The 18,337-nt window shown below is 42.7% G+C and overlaps 1 protein-coding gene across 5 annotated transcripts in view; it reads left to right on the top strand.

The window, feature by feature from the left end:
* The window catches only part of slka (STE20-like kinase a), a 160,359-nt gene extending 143,477 nt beyond the window's left edge, over nt 1-16,882 (top strand). For all 5 annotated transcript variants that reach the window (XM_041209132.1, XM_041209131.1, XM_041209130.1 and 2 more), the window contains 5 exons: nt 4,275-4,399; nt 4,780-4,968; nt 7,793-7,918; nt 10,132-10,245; nt 15,186-16,882. In XM_041209132.1, coding sequence (XP_041065066.1) covers nt 4,275-4,399; nt 4,780-4,968; nt 7,793-7,918; nt 10,132-10,245; nt 15,186-15,332 — 701 coding nt within the window. In that variant the 3' untranslated portion in view covers nt 15,333-16,882. The remainder of the gene's footprint in view (nt 1-4,274; nt 4,400-4,779; nt 4,969-7,792; nt 7,919-10,131; nt 10,246-15,185) is intronic.
* The last annotated feature ends 1,455 nt before the right edge of the window (nt 16,883-18,337 follow it).

Below are 18,337 nucleotides of genomic sequence, written 5' to 3'. Positions count from 1 at the left end.
ATCTACCTTCATAACTGGAGTTCCTCATCCCAGGAACCATTCCTTTCTGCACTCTCTCCAATGTCTTCACATCCTTGAGTGTAGTGCCAAGAACTGAAAGCTATACCCCAGCTGAAGCTGAACTAGTGACTTATACAAGTTCAATATAACCTCCTTGCGCTTGTACCTTGAGTTCTGTATCATCTGTAAACTTTGAAATTGTGCCTATACACTAAAGTCTAGGTCATTAACATATAACAGGAAAAGCAAGGGGCCCAACACTGACCCCTGGGGAGCCCCACTACAAACCTTCCTCCTGCCTGAAAAGATCCATTCACCATAGAATCACAGAATTGTTAAGGTGCCGAAGGAGTCTATTCAGCCCATCATGTCATCACCAGCTCTCTGAATGAGCATTATGACTCAGTGCCATCCTCATTCCTTTTCCCCATAATCCTGCACAATGCTTCTGTTTAAATAATCATCTAATGCCCTCTTGAATGCCTCGAGTGAACCTGCCTCCACCACACTTCCAGGCAGTGCATTCCAGACCTGAATCATTTGCTGTGTGAAAAAGTTTTTTCTCATATCGCATTTGCTTCTTTGCAAATCACTTTACATCTGTGCCCTCTCGTTCTTGATCCTTTTACGAGTGGATACAGTTTCTCCCTATCTACTATGTCCAGCCCCCTCATGTTTTTGAACACCTCTATCAAATCTACTCTTAGCCTTCTCCTCTCCAAGGAGAACAGTCCCAACTTTTCCAATCTATCCTCATAACTAAAGTTTCTCATCCCTGGAACCATTCTGAAAACGTCTTCTGCACTCTCTCCAGTGCATTCACATCCTTCCTAAAGTGTGGTGGCCAGGACTACACACTACTCCAGCTGATGTCTAACTAGTGTCCTATACAAGTTCAGCATAATCTCCTTGCTCTTGTACTCTATGCCCCTATTAATAAAGCCTAGGATACTATATGCTTTGTTAACTGCTCTCTCCACCTATCCTGCCACCTTCAACGATATATACACCCAAGTCTTTCTGCTCCTGCACCCCCTTCAAAATTTCACACCTTGTCTTATATTGTCTGTCCATATTCTTCCTACCAAAATGCATCACCTCACACTTCATCGTATTGAACTTCATCTGCCACCTACCTGCCCACTCCACCAACTTGTCTTTTCCTTTTGAAGTTTTACATCGCCTTCCTCACAGTTTACAGTGCTTCGAAGTTAAGCATTATCTGCAAATTTTGAAATTGTCCCCTGCATACCAAGACCTAAATCATTAATATATATCAGGAAAACCAAGGGTCCCAATACCAAGTCCTGGGGAACTCCAGTACAAACCTTTCTCCAGCCAGAAAAATATCCATTAACTCTTACTTGCTGTTTCTTATTACTCAGCCAATTTTGTATCCATGTTGCTACTGTCCTTTTTATTCCATGTGCTCTAACTTTTCTCTCAAGTTTGTTATGTGGCACTGTATCAAAAACCTTTTAAAAATCCTTGTACGCCACATCAAAAGCATTGCTCTCATCAACCTTCTAAGTTACCTCTTTAAAAAGCTCCAAGTTAGTTAAACACGATTTTCCCTTAAGAAATCCATGCTGGCTCTTCCTAATCAACCCACATTTTTCCGTGTGACTATTAATTCTATCCCAAATAATTGTTTTTATAAGCTTCCCCACCACTGAAGTTAAACTGACTGGTCTGTAATTGCTGGGCTTATCCTCACAACCTTTTTTGAAGAAGGGTGTAATGTTTGCAATTCTCCAGTCCTCTGTCATGTGTCTAGGGAAGACTGAAAGATTATGGTCAGTGCCCCTGCAATTTCCACTCTCACTTCCTTCAATATCCTTGGATGCATCTCATTCGGTCCCGGTACCTTGTCAACTTTAAGTATGAACAGTTTATCCAATACTTCGTTCTTATCAATTTTGAGCCATCTAGTGACGAGCGTTTTCTCCTCTGTCACCATGGCCTCAGTACCATCTGCTTCCTTGGTAAAGACAGATGCAAAGTATTAATTTAATATCTCAGCCATGCCCCTGCCTCCATGTGTAAATCCCTTTTTTGGTCCCAAATCGGCCCTACTCCTCCTTTTAACCACCTTTTTACTATTTAAATGCCTATCGAAGATTTTGGGGCTCTGCTTTATGTTGGCTGCCAGTCTTTTCTCATAATCCTTCTTTGCTTCTCTTATTTGCTCCTTCACCTCTCCTCTGAACCTTCTGTATTCAGCTTGGTTCTCAATTGTATTTTCTACCTTACACCTGTCATAAGCACACTTTTTCTTCTTTTATCTTAATTTCTATTTCATTTTTCATCTAGGGAACTTTGGATTTGTTTGCCCTACCTATCCCTTTTGAAGGAATATACCTTGACTGTGCCCGAATCATTTCTTCTTTGAAGGCAGCCCTCTCTGTTTCCCGTCACTCAACCAATTCCGTATCCATGTTGCTACTGTCCCTTTTATTTCATGAGTATAACTTTGCTCACAGATCAGTTGTGCAGCACTGTATCAAATGCCTTTTGGAAGTCCATGTACACCACATCAAAAGCATTGCCCTCATCAACCCTCTAAGTTACCTCTTCAAAAAACTCCAGTGATTTAGTTAAACAAGATTTTCCCTTAAGAAATCCATGCTGGCTCTCCTTAATTAACCCACATTTGTCCATGTGACTAGTAACTTTGTCCCAAATATTGTCTTTAGAGGTTTCCCACCACCGAGGTTAAACTGACTGGCCTGTATTTGCTGGGCTTATCCTTACACCCTTTTTTGAACAAGGGTGTAACATTTACCATTTTCCAATGCTCTGGCACCATCCCTGAGTCTAAGGAAGAGTGAAAGATTATGGCCAGTGCCTCTGCAATTTCATCTTGCTTCTCACAGTTTACTTGGGTGCACCTTATCAGGTTCTGGTGCCTTATCGACTTTAAATACAGATAACCTATCCAATACCACCACCTTGTCAATTTTAAACGTTTCTAGTGTCTGAATTTTTTACCATGACCTAGGTAACATCTTCCTTGGTAAAGATAGATGCAAAGTGTTCATTTAATGCCTCAGCTATGGCATCTGCGTCCCTGTGTAAATTCTCTTTTTGGTCCATCATCATCCCTACTCCTCCTTTTAGCACTGTTTTTACTATTTATATGACGATAAAAGATTTTGGGATTCCCTTTTACATTGGCTGCCAGTGTCTTTTTATACTCCCTCTTTGCGTTTTTTAGTTTCTTCTTCACCTCCATTTTCTATATTCGGCCTGCTTCTCAATTGTAGCTTCTATCTGACACCTGTCATAAGCACACTTTTTCTTCTTTATCTTAATTTCTATCTCTTTTGTCATCCAGGGAGCTCTGAATTAGTTTGCCCTACTTTTCTCTTTGAGGGAATATACCTTGACTGTGTCTGAATTATCTCTTCTTTGAAGGTATCCAGCCCATTGATCAGCTACCATTTTCCCTGCCAATCTTTGACTCCAATTTATTCAGCCCAGATCTATTCTTATCCCATTGAAGTTGGTTTTCCTCCAGTTAATTTTCCTTACTCTGGACTGTTCTTTGTCCTTTTCCATAGTCAATCCAAACGTTATGATACAATTATCACTGTTCCTTAAATGTTTTCCTACCAACTACTTGACTCACCTCATTTCCAAGAACCAGGCCTAGCAGTACCTCCTTCCTCGCTGGATTGGAAACTTACTGCTGAAGAAAATTTCCCTGAACACACTCTAGGAACTGGTGACCCTTTCTGCCCTTTACACTAACATTATCCCAGTCTATATTTGGATGATTAAAGGTCTTCATTATAAGTACTCTATAATTTTTGCACCTCTCTAATTTCCTTGCAAATGTGTTCCTCTACATCCTTCCCACTAGGTGGTGGCCTATAGACTACACCAGGCAATTTAATTGTGTCTTTTTTATTCCTTAGCTTTAGCCAAGTAGGTGTACCTACACCACATGGACTGCAGCAGTTAAAGAAGGCAGCTCACCTCCACATTCTCAAGGGCATTTAGAGATGAGCAATAAATGCTGGCCTAGCCAGCAATGTCCACATCCAGTGAAAGAATTTTAAAAAGTAGATTCTGTCTTTGACCCCTCTGAGTTATCCACTTTCTCCAGTACTGCAATGCTGTCCTTAAATCAATACCAACACCTTTTCTTTCTTTCCTATCTTAACACTGAGAGGGCAAATGTGAGATTGGTTTGTGTGATGTGGTTTGAGTGATAGAGTTGAGTGACATAATAGAGGGACATAACCATATTTTTGCATCTTATTTTTTAGCCAGAGAAGCAGCCATCTGGGAACTGGAGGAGCGGCACCTGCAGGAAAAGCACCAGCTTCTGAAGCAGCAGCTAAAAGACCAGTACTTCATGCAGAGGCACCAGCTCTTAAAAAGGCATGAGAAGGTCAGCCTGCAGTATGTTATTCACTGTGTTTGTGTGACTTTCTACAACTGTAACTTATCTATACAGTCATCAAATGTGACAGAGAGTTAGCTGCTCCAGGAATTATTGGAAACTGTGAACTGTCTCAGTAAGTGTCCTAAACTGCAGTACCACACTTCATCCCCCTTTGCTTTCCTCATTGTCCTTTCTGTCCTACCCTGCCCTTTACCCATCCTTGTTCTTCTCCCTTCACCCAGTCTTGCTTTCCCCTTTGCCTCTTTGTACAGCTGAGCTTTTTTCCCTACAATGTTGCCTCAAAGCATTTCACACCAGGAGTAAATTTTTTTGCAGCGTATTGACTTATTTTGTAGGCCAATAGCCTGTACTGTCTTTGTAAACAGGAAATGGAGCAGATGCAAAGATACAACCAACGACTTATTGAGGATCTGAAGAATCGACAAACCCAAGAGAGAGCCAGGTTGCCCAAAATCCAGCGCAGCGAAGCCAAGACTCGCATGGCCATGTTCAAGAAGAGTCTGCGAATTGGCTCCTCGAGTTCACCAGAACAGGACCGGGAGAAGATTAAACAGGTGAGAGGAGGGCTGCTCCACAATGTGGATTTCCCTGTTCTTCAGACCAGCAGTTCTTAATCATCAGCACAGGGGGAAATGATGACACAGAAAATCACAGGAATCAAGAACTGATAGAATATTCAGGCCCTAAGTTCTGGAATGCCCTCTGCTACAGCTCTCTGCCTCTTTTACCCCTCTTTCCTAATTTCTTCTTATGTGGCTCAGTGTCATATTTTGTTTTATAACACTCCTGGAAGTGCTTTGGGATGCTTCACTACAGTAAAGGCACCATATAAATATAAGTTGCTGTTGTTGAAGTTAGCAAATTGTCTGTTGTTTTTCCTACATCACAACAGTGACTATACTTCAAAAGTATGTCATTGGCAGTAAAGCACTTTGGGATGTCCTGAGGCTGCTGTTATGATTCCAGCTAATGTTACAACTGGACAAGTCGGATCCCAGGGTGGAAGCCGGCTTGTTTAGAAATGTGGAGAGTGGGTACTGAACAGAACCACAAGAGCCAGTTTATAAACTTTTAACAAAACAATAAAACATTTATTAAACAAGAAAAGATGAACTATATTACAATACTCTTTCACCCACAACTATACCTTTGCAGATTTATACAGATTTATAAGGATAACATAAGTTACAAAAGCTATCTTATACTCTCATGTTCACAGTAAGTACACAGTCCATGTAAACCAATAGGCGACCTGTGGTCAGGCACACCACACTCTGAAACCAAGTAACCAAGTGAAAGATGCCACCCCAAACAGATGCTATGGATTACCCATCAACTCCTCTCCCCGCTCTACACCTCTCCCCCACCCCACCCCCCCACCACAACCACCACCACCCAAGACGCTTGCCATGAACCAACCGATCTCAAAGAACTCTGTCTTTCACACGAGGGTTTCCAGTCTCCACTTTCGAAGAACCCGCTTTGGATTCTTCTCCCAAATGATGCTTTCTCGCAAACGCCTTCCACAATGGCCCATCTCCAGGGTTTTGAACTCTCCTTCCAATGTTTCTCTCCCCTGGTTCGCCATGTGCATTCAAGCTTAGCCTTCCATTCACACACTCAGATATTCAGCCATGCCAACAGAACACCACTGCTTCACGTGCCCATGATAAAGAGTTACAGACCTTCAGCTGTCTCCTTGGATCTTCAGGGTCCTCACAAGCCTACTTTGCTTTCAGTCTGAGTTCTGCAGCTTTCCCCCTTCCTCTGCTCCTCACTCTTAACTTCAATTAATAGGACCTTTTCCAGACTCCTGTTCTTCCTCTGACTAGAAAGTCTTCTTTGGACCCCTCCTTTCTGTCTCACTCTTTGGCTTTGGGACCATTTGGTTCTTTTGAGAAATCTGCTGTCTCTGCAGTTCTCTCTACTGTGTCCAGCCTCTCCTGGCTTATGGCTTCAACTGAACTAAAATTGCTTTCTGTTTCTCCCTGTCTCTGTGTGGGCCTCTTGTTGCTAAGCAACAACTGTTTTTTTCTACTTTGTTTTAACTTCCCTAAACCACTGCAAGAGTCCTAAAATTCATTAAAAATACAGGTATACCTTTCAAGTGAAACCAAAATTCAAGCTCCCCCCTTTCTTAGCACGCAAATACAGAAACACAAATTGAACTTAAAACTAAAACTCGTTCCTAGCACCCACAATTACAAATATAACTTACTTAAACTATTTCTAGTTCCTTACACTGTGGAAGAAATATAGATAATGGAGCAGAAGGAGAGGGACACAAAGTAGTCCAAAATTGGGATGTTGGGTTAGAGAAGGTGGCAGAGGCATAGGGCATGATGTTAAAGATTTACATGTGTCCAGAGGGCATTTGGCTTAGTGCACTGGAGGGAAAGCTAGCGTCAATTAGCGAGGACAATGTGGCAGAGTAGAACTTGCTGTTGGATAGAATGTGGGTTGAGTTGAGAGTGCCAACAAAGGCAGAGAGAGCGCACACTGTGAAAACAAAAGAGAAGCTATTCACCTTCACAATGCTTGCTGCTCCTTCAATCAGAGACTCACTGGTTATCCTATCAGCAGCAAATGTGGGAGTGAAATGGCCTGTGATTGGAGGAGCAGCTCCTTGCAGAGTCTTTTATTGAACTTATCCGTATTTTGAACACTGGCTTTTCAGTAAGACACAGAGCCTTGGCAGGCTGCATTGTGGCCAGCGGGCTGTCGGTTGCATAAGTCTGATGTAGGTCATGGCATGCAAGCATTTCTCTTTATTATGTCTTTGATCTGTTTTGACTGACTCTATGCTGTGGCTTCATAAGCTGTGTTGGTTGTATTTTTAGTTCACAGTGGAACTTGAAGCAGACTGCATGGACTTGAAGCAACTATTTAGCATTAATCCGAAATCCAATTAAAGGATTTTAAACAATCCAATAGATTGTTACTTTGCTCTTAGAAAACAAGTTAAAATATTGGTAAGAGAGAAGTGCTGAAGTGAAGTGCTGTTCAATCTACTAATTTATTTTACATCCTTTTAATTTATGTATTAGCATAAATTCACTTTTGCTTCGGCCTAAAACATATGGTTTGTCAGTCCCACATTATTCTGACCATTAGACCAGGAGATCATGGTGGGCACCCGGTACATCTTGCTGGTGTGTAATTTAAGGTTTGATGCCACAAGGTGCTACCCAGTTGTTCCACACTTAAATTGTACGAAGAATGGCTAGCTCATGGAATCTTAACTTATTTTGAAGGTAAATAGTGTTAGAAGAAGCTTGAATTGTGATAGCGCTGATTAGCTCACTAAACACAGTGAGTTTCAGTTACAGCTGTTGACAATTTATATACACAAGTGCTTTTTATTGCTTTATTTGGCAGTTTGCTAGCCAGGAGGAGAAGAGGCAGAAAAATGAGAGGCTACAGCAGCACCAGAAACATGAAAACCAGATGAGAGACCTGCAGCTCCAGTGTGATGCCAATATTCGGGAATTACAGCAGCTACAGGTAAAATTATAGGCTGTCACACAAGTGTCATTTTTAAACCAAAGGACATTGCCCACTCATTACAATAAGTGTGAATTCTCTTTCCATGCAGTGTAGCTTTCTTGCTGTACTGATAGCCCTTTATTAGAATTTAAGCATTTTCAGGACAGGAAAAGTTTATTGGGCTGAAATAAACCCATCTTTTTCTTTTACAGATCTCAACCCCAAGATTCTCCCCATATCCCTCAATCCCACCTCCTACACATAGCCCTCAGCCTCAGCTACCCACCTCCTCCTGATATCCCTCAATCATCTTCTTCTCATATCCCTCAACCTCACCTACTCATTGTCTCCCCATATCCTTCAATCCTACCTAACCACATTCTCCCCGTATCCCTCAATCCAATTTACCCGATTCCTCCCTATATCCTTCAATCACCTTCTCCCCATATCCCTCAATCTCACCTACCCACCTTCTCCCCATATCCCTCAACTCCGCCTACCCACCTTCTCATCATATCCCTCAATCCTGCATACACACCTTCTCTCATATCCTTCAACCATGTCTACCCATCTTCTTCCCCATTCCTCAATTCTACCTACCCACCTTCTCCTCATATCCCTCAATCCCACCTACCCACATCCTCCCCTTATACCTCAATTCCACTTATCCATCTTCTCCCCCGCACCACCATCTAAATATTATAAAACAAAATGCAAATGTGCTGCATGTACAGGGTGTCATAACCATGCTTTCAAGGCAGTGCTTCTCAAACTGTTTTGGTATAAGAGTCCTTTTCAAATGCAATAGTAACAATTGAACACTCCTCCCCAATTAAATAATAATTTTATATAATTCTCATAATATGAAAATTCTGCATGTTTTAATGTTTCAGCATTTTAATATTGCTTTCATAAAATATGTATTAGTTACCTGTATCAATGGGATGTGTGTGTCTGCTTCTCCTTGCTGAGTCTGTCTATCATTGGCAGGAGCACAGAAAAAAATTTGGGGAGCAGGGGTTCTAGGGAAGAACAGCATGGAGACTGAACCCAGAGAGAGCAGGAAGCCAAAGAAAGCATTAGGGGAGCTCTGAATTCATTTAGCATTTTTAAGACAGGTAGATAGATTCTTGACTAACGAGGGAGTCAGAGATTACTGGGGGTAGGCAGAAGGTGGAGTTGAGGCCACAATCGGATTAGCCATGATCTTATTGAATGGTGGAGCAGACTTGAGGGGCCGAATGGCCTACCCCTCCTAATTTGTGTGTTTGTAAGTATATAAGCACGTGGAGCCAGGGGAGGGGGAACCTTGTGGGAAGTGGGGAACAGGAGTATGGGGATCGGGGGAGCAAGAACACGAGGAGAGGGGGCAGTAGTAGCATGAGGAGAGGAGGCATCAGGAACACAGGGAAAGGGGGGAGCAGGAGTATGGGGAGCGGGGAGCAGCAGCACTGGGCAGGTGGGAGAGTAGGAATGCAGGGCAAGTGGGGGGGTGTGGAAGAGCCTGAGCTAGGCAGGTGTGCTAGAGCAAGACTGCAGGGTGGATGGGGCGCCAGAGTGTGCTGTGGCTCTCAGGAACCATAACCCTCACCATATTCATAACTGAATACCAGTTAGAGAGGGATATACTCTCAGGGAACTTTGCAGTTCCTGCCTGCTCTGTCTAATGGTCACCCATTCCTTCTTTAATTGCACACACTTAAGCTGTGGGGCGTTCACCTCCTGAAAGCTCTCAGCCTTGCTGATGTACCACAGTGACTCAGGTGCTGCTGAAGTTGCTCCAGATGATTTCATTTCCTGCATATGTGGTTGACCAGGGCATGAGAAAAGTCCTGGGTTTCCTGCATGGTACATTTAATGGGACTGAGAAAAGCTGCCATTCCTCTATTTTAGACTACTAACTAAACTTAACAGAAATAAGACTTAAGATTTAAGAAATGTAAGATTTAAAAATTAAGGCCTCAAACTTTTTAATCCCTATTTAATTATATCTTTATCCTAGTCCTTACCTCTAAGCTTACTCCCCATCATCTTAGTTGCCTCAGGTTCTGCCACTTCTTCCTCTCGATACTGATTCTCACATCACTCTTTCAATTTTTACCTGTGTTGAGTTAGTCTCAGCTCCTCCTCCTAGTCCCAGGTCTCCACTGCCACCATGTTTTGTATCTCTTCGCTCATTTCACTGAATCCTGGTGGTTTTTTGCTATTTCTGTTTAATCTTCTTCTGGCAGAATGAAAAGTGCCATTTGCTAATTGAACACGAGACACACAAGCTGAAGGAAGTGGACGAAGAGCACTGCCAGGAGCTGAAGGATTGGAGAGACAAGCTTCGGCCCAGGAAGAAGGTACAGAAACCGCTAAAGTATATTTACGTGGATTCAAATGTTTATTTTGCTGTGAACATTTAGATAACTAAGGTAAGGATTGTTGGTAACTCTGAGTACCAGTTCCAGCGTTAAACACTCCCAGATCAGATAAAACATGAGTTAAATAAAGAGCTGGATTCCTTCCTTTTTGTCCCAAAAATGTGAACCTCAGTGAGGACCTCCCACCCACCACAACCAGCACCTTTGTGCCCTTGTTTTCAACTCCCTGCACCAACTATCTTGGCAGTCTATGAGTCATATTCCCAATTTTTGCTGATCGCTAGCAATTGCAGTAAACCAAGAATTGTGTTGAAACATAAACTCATTAATCTCAGGGAAGGCTTCCAACCCTTTTAGTCTGACCAATATTTAGAGCCAGGTTCAAGATATAAAGGGGGGGTGTTATGATTGGCTATGCTGTCAAGTTCCCATTTTTTCAGACTCTTCTTGTGACAGTATTTTCATGCAAAATAGGCTAGATCGGGATTGTCTGATTTAAAGGAATAAATTTGTGAATCAGAATGGACTATTGTGAAGGTGAGTAGTTTTGCGCTGTGACCATAGTTCTGAGGCTAAACCAATTAGGGCAAAGAGGCTGCTGTCTGGGCATGCAGGTAGCTTGAATCATTACAGGCACACTCGGTGTATACCGGGGGTTATAGGGAATCATCTATGCATCTGCATTGAAAATTGAGCATTTTAAAACCATTTCTGCATCATTATTCCTCTACTCTCTTTTACTGTCCTAGGCCCAACCATCTTCAGCTGCTTCATCAACAACCTTCCTTCCATCATAAGCTCAGAAGTGGGGATGTTTGCTGATGATTACACAATGTTCAGCATCATTCACAGCTCCTCAGATACAGAAGCAGTCCATGTCCAAATGCAGCAAGACCTGGACAATATCCAGGCTTTGGCTGACAAGTGGCAAGTAAGATTCACGCCACACAAGTGCCAGGCAGTGACCAATTCCAACAAGAGAAAATCTTGACCATCTCCCCATGACATTCAATGGCATTACCATCTCAGAATCCCCATACTATCAACATCCTGGGGGCTACCATTGAACAGAAACTGAACTAGACCAGCCATATAAATACTGTGGCTACAAGAGCAGGTCAGAGGCTAGGAATCCTGCAGCAAATCACTTACCTCCTGACACCCCAAAGCCTGTCCACCATCTACAAGGCACAAGTCAGGAGTGTGATGGAATACACTGCACTTGTCTGGATGAAGCTTGACACCAACCAGGACAAAACAGCCTGCTTGATTGGCACCCCACCCACAAACACTCACTCCCTCCACCACCGTGACAGCAGTGTGTACCATCTACAGGATGCGCTGCACTAAGCCTCCTTAGACAGCACCTTCCAAGCCCACGACCACTACCATATAGAAGGACAAGGGCAGCAGACACTTGGGAAAACCACCACCTGGAAGTTCCCCTCCAAGCCACTCACCATCCTGACTTGGAAATATATTGCCGTTCCTTCACTGTTACTGGGTTAAAATCCTGGTACTCCCTCCTTAACAGCACTGTGGGTGTGCCTATACCGCATGGACTGCAGCTGTTAAAAAAGGCAGCTCACCACCACCTTCCCAAGGGCAATTAGGGATGGGCAATAAATGCCAGCCCAGCCAGTGATGCTCACATCCCATCAACAAATATTTTTTAAAATCCATTTGTTCTCCTGTCCTATCTCCTAATAAACCTTTAGAAATCCCCAGTGGGAATCATCCTTTATCAGAGCTTTTTGTAGGCAGAAGAAGAGAGCAGCTCGGGGATGCCAGTCAGCTCAGGTTGTTCCTCATCTGAGTCACTGATATCAATTGTAAATAACTGCTCTTTGTGGAACCCACAAGTTATAGCCTGGTAACTGAAAAATTACCTGCTTGTTCCTACCTCTGTTTCCTGTCCATAACCAATCCATAAGATAACCTTCCAAGGCACTTCATAGAGCGTTATCAAACAAAATTTACACTGAGTCACTTAGGGTGATATTAGGACAGATAGGTTTGAAGGCGAGGCTAAAAGCAGTGGTTGGGGGTGAAGAGAGAGAAAGGCAGAGAGGTTTAGGGAGGGAGTATGGAGTCCGCAGCTGAAGGCACAGCTGATGGTGGCAGAACGATTAAAATTGGAGATGCCTAAGAGGCTGGAGTTAGAGGAGTGCCAACATCTGGAGGATTGTCAGGTTGGAGAAGGTTACAGAGATCAGGAAAGACAAGGCTTTGGAGGGATTTGAAAACATGGGTGAAAATTTTAAAATTGAGGCAATGCTTGACTGAAAGCAATGTTAGAGCACAGGGGTGATAGGTGAACAGGACTTTGTGTGAGTTAAGATACCGCAGCAGAGTTTTGGAGAGCTCAAGTTTATGTAAAATGGAAGTTGAAAGGCCAACCAGTAAAGCATTGGAATAATCAGGTCTGTAGGAACAAAGGCATTGATGAGGGTTTCAGTAGAAAATGAGCAGAATAGGGTCAGAGAGGACGATGTTAAGATGATGGAGATAGGTAGTCTTGGTCATGGCATGGATACGTGGTCGGAAGCTTATCTCGGGCTCAGAAATAACGTCAAGGTTGTCCATGGTCTGATTCTGCATCAGATAATGTTGGGGGAGAGGGTTGGAATTGGTGGCTAGGAAACTGAATTTATAGCGGTGACTGAAGGCAATAGCATCAATCTTCCCAATATTTGGTCAGAGGAAATTTCTGTTTATCCCAGGAGTGGATGTCGGCCAAGTGGCATGACAAGTCAGAAATGGTGATGCCTGATTGGGCCAAGATGCCACTAACCATACCTACAGGCATTGGTATTCTTGCTTGTGCTAGGTAGGCATAAGGAAAATATCCATCTGCTGTAACTGAAACCAGCCTGCATCTCCTCCAAAAGACACTGCAACACTGACCTACGGGACTATTACGATAGAGTAACAACTGAGCCGACACTCTTTCAGTCATCTCCTGCAGCATCACTCTATGACTCCCATCAGCCATCAAACAAGGTTGGGTGCAGCGTTCATTCTTACACCTGCAATTTGAGTTTTCATTCCCTTTACTTCTGCCTTTCATATCCTAGCCCTCTCTCCCTACAGCCTTTGCTAAGGCTGCTAATGGACTGAGATAACTCTTGAGCCTGTCCTGCTGTTTTGACCCTTTTAAATTGCCTGCAATTCTTTAAATTTCACCGACACTGCATTCTCCCAGTCTTGCCATTGGTGCACTCGCACAACACATCCAAATCTGCACCTGGTGCTCTACATAATTATAAAAATGAACTGGCTATAGTAAGTTGGGTTGAAACAGCACACTTCATTTTGGATGAATTTTGCATTGTTTATAACCAATCAGGATTAAACTGCACTCACATCAAAAATCTATCCTTAGTGTGAATTAAGTTTTATTCATTAAAGAATTATGTTGGACCTGCCTCTTTAAGTCTGCACATTGGGGATTTTGATATTGTTGCTTGGGATGTGGACTTGCATCCAGCCAAGATAGAGAGGTGAAAGTTCTTCTGTCTGAGCTGGTCTGTGCACTGCCCTTTCACCTCAAAATCTGGATCACTGGTAGACAGAGAGGATCAGCATCTCTTCTTCTGCAGTACCTTGTAGTATTCACTTCAAACACTGAGTAGATTAAATTTCTTTGCAGTCAGCACTAATGCGCTTCGAGAGTCTGCAAAAGTGAAAGTGTAATTGTGAAATTGAAGTCTGAAGCAGAACACATCTCATTTTCAGTGCAGAATAGTGTCTTTACTTTTGACGCATGATCCATAACTACTTCCTGAGGTCGCAGAATGCAAAGTGAAAAGAAGCAGATCTGTAGGACCAGAGTTCACCTTTCTAACCTTTGCATACATCCATTACTGGATGAGCAGATATTTTCTCCAGTTAAATATTGGGAAGACTGGAAGCATTTTTTTCTGTACTTGCCCCAAACTCCATTCCTTAGCTACAGTTTCCATCCTTCTCCTTGGCAACTGCCTGAGACTAAACCAGATGGTTCACAACATTGGTGTCACATTTGACATCGAGATTAGCTTCTGACCTCGTATTCATCCTATTACTAAGACCGCCTGTTTCCATCTCCATAATGTCGCCTGACTTCACTCTGTCTCAGCTCATCAGCTTTTGTTACACCCTGACTTGACTATTCCAATGCACTCCTGGCTGGTCTGCCACATTCTACCTTTCTGTAAACTTGGGGTCATCCAAAGCTGCTGCCCATGCCCTTACTCTCACCAGGTCCTGTTCCCCTATCACCCATGTGCTCACTGACCTCCATTGGTTTCCAGTCAAGAAAAGTCTTGATTTTAAAATTCTCATCCTTGTTTTCAGATCCCTCCTTGGCCTCGCCTCTTCCTATTTCTGTAATTTCCAGCCCCACACACTCATCCACATTCATTTAATTCTAGCCTCTTGATCATCTTTGATTTTAATTGCTCCACAGTTGGCAGTTGTAGTTTCAGCTGCCTAGGCTGTAAGTTCTGGAATTTCCCCACCTACTCCCCACTCTATTTTGCTTCCCTCCTTTATGCCACTGGTTAAAACCTCTCTCTTTGACCAAGCTTTGGTCATCTGACCTAACATCTCCTGATGTGGCGTGGTGTCAGACTTTGTTTTATAATGCGCCTGTGAAGCACTTTGGGATGTTACATTATGTTAAAGGTGCTAGATCAATATAAGTTGTTATTGTTGCCTTAGCAGTCACAAAGTATATGTCTCAAGAAGGAAAGGGCACTAAAAGAGGCCAGTAACTGAACTGAGATCTCTTGGAATATACAGCTAGTTCACACTGAACTCATTTCCCTTTTTCTTCCAATGTATTTGAGTGTAACTCCTTTGTACCTGGGCTGTATTTACTGTGTCAAGTTGTGTTTCTTTTTCCATCACTAATTGTTTGTCCCGATCCATTTCAGGCATTAGAGGAAGAATTTGCTCGCAAACTGCAGGAGCAGGAAGTCTTTTTTAAGATGAGCGGGGAATCTGAATGCCTCAATCCATCTACACAGAGCCGTATTTCCAAGTTCTACCCTGTCCCAAGTCTACACTCCACAGGATCCTAACTGTGGGGCTACCAAGCGCTTCCTACTCTTTCAGTATAACACACTTCTAGTAGTACTGATCCAGTAACCTGCAGCAAGGACTCTTGGCTGCCTCTTTACCACCTTTGAGTTTGAAGACAATCAGCATGTGGCTGTTTGGATTGAAAGTTTTCTAACCTTATGAGACTGTTTGTTTTGGGAGGTCCGGGATAAGTTACATGACTTGATTTCCTGATGATCCAATGAGAAACACAGACTGGGAACTGTGTGTTTATATCACTAATGGCACCATTTTAATCATTTATAATACTCTTACCTATTTTTGGTCCACTCGTCTTTTGGTCAGATAGCAGGGGAATAGGCTCCAGGTTCCTGCAGTGGGTTACAGCGGCTCTATGCAGAGAGATGTGCTGGAAGGGCCAGAGCATGTTCTGATGAAATGGTGACAATTGTCTGATGGGTCTGGGAGTGGAATATTACTGCATGTCTGAGGGCTTCCATTGCAATTAGCAGGTTTCAGTAGGTATTGCAGTTTGCTGCATTATTTTGAGCAATCTAATAGTTTATGTATCAATTAACCTGTAATAAGTGTTTCCAAAGTTCATTATTTGCACCCAGTATTTATTCCAGTCATTTAATTGCAGAAAGTTGGAATTGAATTGCAGCAGAACTTCTGCAGGACGAGGTGTCTGCCTGACTCCCACAAGTTTACATTTCAGCACTAGCTAGTGTGGACAATTCAAATTCTGTCCTGTCACCTCCTGGATTGGTCGTGAGTCCATCCAGACTGGTGGGATGAAAAGGTCTTGCAAGAGACTCAGTTTGAGTATTCTCAATCCCCCAGTTTCTATGGTGTAGGTAACAGTTGACAGGTAAGACCATTCAAGCCTTTCACAGTTTGTCAAAACAAAAGGAAGATACTGTGGATACTGGAAATCTGAAATAAAAAATGAAAATACTGGAAAAACAGCAGGTCAGGCAGCATTGTGGAGAGAGAAACAGAGTTAATGTTTCAGGTCTGTTACCTTTCATCAGAACTGATGGAGGTCACTGACCTGAAATGTTAACCCTTGTTCCTCTCTCCACAGATGCCTTCACAGGTACTTTTCCTTGTGTTGCCTACCTGCTATCATATTTCAGTCTTTTTATAAGAAAGGACACAGGAGCCCTAAAACACATAACCTGTGCTGTGAATTATGACTGTTACTGAGAACAGAATCTCTTTGAATTTAGTGTCCTCATTGAGCTAAAGCAAGTCTTAGGAACAGTAAAGGCATAATTTCACAGCACTGTTCAGTTCTATCCAAGTATAGTGCCCCACACGGTGTACTATCCCAGAGCTTGGGATTTGCATCTGGAGAAACCCAGTTCAAATTGAGGAAATTATCCATGGGCAGAATTTTACATCCTGTGGGTGGGTGCACTCCCGATCCAATCAGGTATAAGATATTGCATGATGACATCAGGTGAGTGTCCCGACGTTATCGGCACTCGCACGATATTTCGGTTGGCGGGCACACATGAGAGTCGGCAATGCACCCACCAACAATTAAGAGGTCTAAAAAGGCCATTAATCAATTAATTTAATCCTATTTTTCGCTGCCCGTCCAACCTTATGGCTGACTGGCTGGCGGGCGGGCGAATAGGCCAGGCAGTTTTTGCATTTTTTAGGAAACCCCATCCACGGGCGGGTTGAGGTTTCCAACAGTAGTTTAAAAAAAAAAAATTTAAACATCATTTTTAATATGTTCTTTCTCATGTGACTAAGTCACATGTTTCCCTTATTTTTAAAATCTTTATATTTAATTATTTAAATTCTTCAGCTCCCTGAGGCAGCGCTGTGCCTTCAGGGAGCTTTCAGTGCACGCTCCGCTGCACGTGCACAGACTTTAGCACTCTCACTCCTCCCGCCCCCGCCCTGGCAGCGCTGAGCTTCTCAGCGCACCTTTCACGCTGACTGGCTAATTGGCCAGCCAACCTGAAATCGCAGTTAGGGCCTGATCCTGGGTCCGTTTTGCAGCTATTCCTGTGCCCGCCCACCGCACCCGTCCGATGAAGGGAAAATCCTGCCCTGTGTTTTGCTGGAGTCCTGTAGAATATTCTGATATCAGCCTGGCTTAGTTAGGAGCACATGCAATTCAGTATGTTGTGTGTTCAGAAATCTTCCTGTTTCCCTAAATAACAATTCTGCATTTTAATAAATAACCATCCCGCATTTCCATAAATAATAAATACTACATTTCCATAAAAAAACCGTCCAGCATTTCCATAAATAACAAATACTACATTTTCCTAATAATCATCCATAAATAACAAGTACTACATTTCCATAAAAAAAACCGTCCAGCATTTCCATAAATAACAAATACTACATTTCCCAAATAACCGTCACTACATTTCTCTAAATAACCATCACCGCATTTCCCAAATAACCGTCACTACATTTCCCTAAATAACCATCACTACATTTCCTTAAATAACCATCACTACGTTTCCCTAAATAACCGTCACTACATTTCCCTAAATAACCGTCACTACATTTCCCTAAATAACCGTCACTACATTTCCCTAAATAACCGTCACTACATTTCCCTAAATAACCGTCACTACATTTCCAAGTGATTGTGTGAAGTGTTTTGAAACATGTCTGAGAGATGTCATAGGTTGCTATATCAATGCAAATCTTACTTCATTTTAAAGCGAAACTTTCATAAATAGTGAAGTATTCTGACATGTTAGCATTCTGGTGGCAGGAAGTGTTAGTGGGATCCTTCTCCAAACAGGAGAGAGGGCAGTGAGGTTTAGCACATTAACTGTGTTCATTTCAGTTCTCCCACCCTTGGTAAAATGCTACCCTGTCTCTAGAATAAGTCACCTGAGAAGTTCTGGTGTCAGATGAGAGCTTACATGAAGCAAACAGCCCATCACTTTTGGGTCAGGATTCTGTAATTTTCAAAACGCCAGTTTCAATAAATGACTCTGCATTGCTTAATAATAACCATGGGTCTGTGCCTGGTTCACTGTCC

Source organism: Carcharodon carcharias, chromosome 17 (assembly GCF_017639515.1).
Source record: "Carcharodon carcharias isolate sCarCar2 chromosome 17, sCarCar2.pri, whole genome shotgun sequence".
In the NCBI taxonomy this organism is placed as follows: Eukaryota; Metazoa; Chordata; class Chondrichthyes; order Lamniformes; family Lamnidae; genus Carcharodon; species Carcharodon carcharias.
This window is presented reverse-complemented; position numbering and strand designations above follow the sequence as displayed.